The 3,651-nt window shown below is 35.9% G+C and overlaps 1 protein-coding gene across 1 annotated transcript in view; it reads right to left on the reverse strand.

The window, feature by feature from the left end:
• CBG21824 overlaps positions 1–2,920 on the reverse strand; it is a gene marked incomplete at both ends in the record, with an annotated part of 3,910 nt that extends 990 nt beyond the window's left edge. The window contains 6 exons of the mRNA XM_002635585.1: positions 268–443; positions 894–1,010; positions 1,446–1,595; positions 1,644–2,019; positions 2,064–2,488; positions 2,915–2,920. Of these exons, the coding sequence (XP_002635631.1) occupies positions 268–443; positions 894–1,010; positions 1,446–1,595; positions 1,644–2,019; positions 2,064–2,488; positions 2,915–2,920 (1,250 nt within the window). The remainder of the gene's footprint in view (positions 1–267; positions 444–893; positions 1,011–1,445; positions 1,596–1,643; positions 2,020–2,063; positions 2,489–2,914) is intronic.
• Positions 2,921–3,651: the final 731 nt, after the last annotated feature.

Consider the following 3,651-nt stretch of genomic DNA (forward strand, 5'->3'; position numbering starts at 1 on the left):
AAAAAAATCCGGGAAATGTGCCACGTTGGAAAGGCGCCCGCTGCCGTGGCCTATGTTTCTCACTGAAAATCCTCGTCCCCCGGTGGCACCTTTTTTTGAATTTTCTTCCTTTTCAACGCCGTTTTACGGGGATTTCGGTTTTTTTTTTTTTTTTGTCGCAATAATATTCGAAAAAGGGGGGCTTTTAACACATTTTAATGCAATAAAAATTTTTTGGTCGGAGTCCTCCCTTTAAAACTGAACCTATTGGAAAAATAGAAAACTTACAAATGTTCTTTCTTCTCTACGACTTCTGATACGCTATATTCACTGCTCTCCAAACTCGCAATCAGATGCTTGAATGAAGCATCAAATTTGTCATCCTTCGAAATATTCTCCCTCTTTCTTTGAATCTCTTCCAAAATTGGATGCAGTTCTTTATACGAGTTTTTAACGTCTTGTTCCTGAAAAGTTGCATACGCGCTAATATAAATCCCCTTCTCATTGAATACTACTTTATAGTTACATAGCATGTTAATTTACGGGGAATTTTTTTCCGCGGACTAAAACGAACTAAAACGGAAACGGAAATTTCTATTTTTCGTCTATTTTTCAGGATTTTTTTCTCTTCAAACATAAAAATATACACTTTTTTAGCGTTCAAAGACCATATTTGCATCACTTTCCATGCTTATTTTCAGTTCAATGTTTTCGTCAATTTTTACTTTTTTTTTCCGTTTCCGCTGAAAAAATGGCTATTTTTCCGGAAAACGGAAACGGAATCGTAATTTTTTTTCCGCGGAAACGGAAAAAAATCTCTAAAAACCGGGCGGAAAACGGAAAACGGAAACGGAAAAAACTTTTTCCCATCACTGGTGCTTACGGTATTTTACATTTTCGGAATGAATATTCACCTGTTTTTCAAGAATCTCCCCGTGTTTTTTCGCCAGAAATTGTTTGATTGCACAGATCTTTGGCTCACATTCCAAATATTTCTTGCGAGCTTGTTCGATTTCTGCGATTAGAAGCTCCTGAAAATAAAACAAAATATATTAAAAATGGAATTGAATTGCTCACTTTTTCTGAAGAATCCCTTCTTTCGTTGTTTGCCATTTCTGTACTGTATGTAATTATCGCTTCAAGTAAAAAGTATCGAAAATATGAGAACATTAAAATAGAGAAAATATAATAAAACTGTTCGAGGTGCAGTTTTGAGAATGAAACAATTTATAAAGAAATATTTAAAGTTTTATCTTCTATTTCTGATTCATCCATATGGGTTTCAGTTTATTTGGTTAACTTTATTGTAGGTCAAAAGGCACACGTGATGCACTCTTACATACGGAAATCGGGGTTTTTTATATCTTCGATGTGCTTGACGAGTTCATCAGAATCCTGAATTCCGTAACACCGATTCAACTAAAACTTGCAAAATTATATGATAACAACAAAAATGAATCACTAACCTCTTGTTGAAATAATTCACGCAAACACCAGTCTACTGATTTCCAAGGGCGATTATCAGATACCTGAACTGACACAGATGAATTGGCTTCCAGCATTAAAAGTTCTAGTTTCAAATTTCGAAGTGTGAATTCTTCTACCAGCCGTCCGTTCTTGAAAAAATGGAATTAATATAATTATATTTTAAGTTCGAAACTTACCTCATGGTTTTGGCCATCCTGGCCCGTCTTGTTAAATTCATCGCCAACAAAATCGTTGATATTCTTCAACTTCTCAGAATACTCATCAACTATAGACTGATCTTTGTGTTTCAGAGGAAATAAGTTTTGGGGGCGAATAGCGTTTTCCAAACCAAGATCCTGTTTATTCAATTTTTCCATCGCTGTCCTCATTTGAAACCTCAACACATCCGACTCAATTTGAAGATAATGACTGAGAAAAAATGCCAGGGAGCCGTCTATCTCCGAAAAATCCAGAGATTGGAAGCGACGTTTACAATGAGAAATTATATCATTGCAGAATTTCTCGAGGATTTCTTGAAATTTCATCAAGTCTCTTTCAGGAATACACACGTCGCTGAGAAATGAGAAAGTTTTTTAAATTGTAGAAAATTTGTTTACCTGGGATTTTTTTGATCTGGATATTTCATGAGCTCCATTTCAGTATTTTCCACCTTTTCGACACTGGTCAGTTCGTCTTTTATCGCGGATAAATCATAAGTTTGAGAAGAAAGAATAATTGCTCCAGAAATATCAGCTTGCTTGTATGGTCTAACAAGCTCAAAATGATCTGAGTGGCCAGCTTGTGGCCCTAGCTCAAGTGATCCCGAGCAGTCAGTTTGGGGTTTATTCTCAAGAGGTTCTGAGGTGCCAGCTTGTTCTTTTGTTTCCCCACCAAGTTCTGGAGAATTTTCATCTTCGCTTGATTTATCACGTTGCTGGTAAGCAGCCAATTGAGCACGCAAACGTTGGTTCTCCTCTTCAAGTTTACGTATTCTCTCTTCGTTTCCTCCTTTCTTTACTGTAAGCTTATCTGAGTCTCTACGCTGAAATCAGTCTGATGTTAAAGTAATGCTAGCCTTCGTTTCTAGATTAAAAACTTCAGCTCTACTCTAGTCTAGAGGTCCGAAAAAATTTAAAGTTCCCAAAAAAGCTTAGAGGTACCAAGAAAAATAGAATTCCGAAACAGAATTTGGAGTTTTGAGTTTTGAGTTTTTTTAAAAATTTCTTTTAGATAATTTTCAGGAAAATGCGTCCCTAATCCTATTAGAACTATAATATACATCATCAACACTTATTTTTTCATAAGACCTTCAGAACTTTAATTATTACTATTAAAACATCTGTGCGTTTTCAAATATTGCACCTCTAAACTTGTTTGGGACCTCTAATTTATTTTCGGACATTTGAATTTTTTCGGACCTCAAAACTAGAAAAGAACCAACATTTCAAAGATCAATTTTGAAACTCACTCCCATGTTTTCTCTTTGCCAAAGACTGTTTCAAGATTATCAGCAAGTAGGACGGTAAAGACGATTCGTTTTTCCAATTAAATAACGACGAGTGGCAACTGTGGTCTTTCTGTTATCGCTCCGGTATTATAGTGCGGCGATAGTATGGCGTAGTGAGAGATGTCCGGGAAAGACGGAGTATGATGCAACATCGAAAATTCCTAAGTAGTTGACCGAGAAGAATGACCATATCGAATTTTCGAGTGAAGAATAATAAGTTAAATTCCATGATTCGTTCAGCAGTTTTTAAAGATTTCACTTTTAAAAAAATTTCGCAATCGGAGGAGAAAAAATGGTACATTTTCAGACTGCTTTAACCATCTCTAACTGTCCTTCAAAGTTTCACATCTAAAAATTTCAGAATCCTTGTAACTTCAGAAATCGTACATAGTAATGTCGAACGCGAATACCAAAAATACCCCCCCCCCCCCATTCGTTTGATCCAATTTGAAACCAATTTTCTCATTTCTTCCTAATTTCATAAATCAGATTTGATTAGGGGAAAAGTCTCATTCGAGTCCAATAATATCACCTGCCCCTCGAAAAGTCAAAAAACCGCAGTCTGACATATTTGATTACACCCTCTATTCGACTCTCTAGACTCGCTAAATGCTCTGAATTCTGGTCGTTGATAATAGTCTTATAACTTACAAGTACGCCTAACAATTTTCTTAACAAGTTTCAATGCACCTTCAAAA

The sequence above is a fragment of the Caenorhabditis briggsae genome, assembly GCF_000004555.2.
Source record: "Caenorhabditis briggsae complete genome, chrV, whole genome shotgun sequence".
NCBI lineage: Eukaryota > Metazoa > Nematoda > Chromadorea > Rhabditida > Rhabditidae > Caenorhabditis > Caenorhabditis briggsae.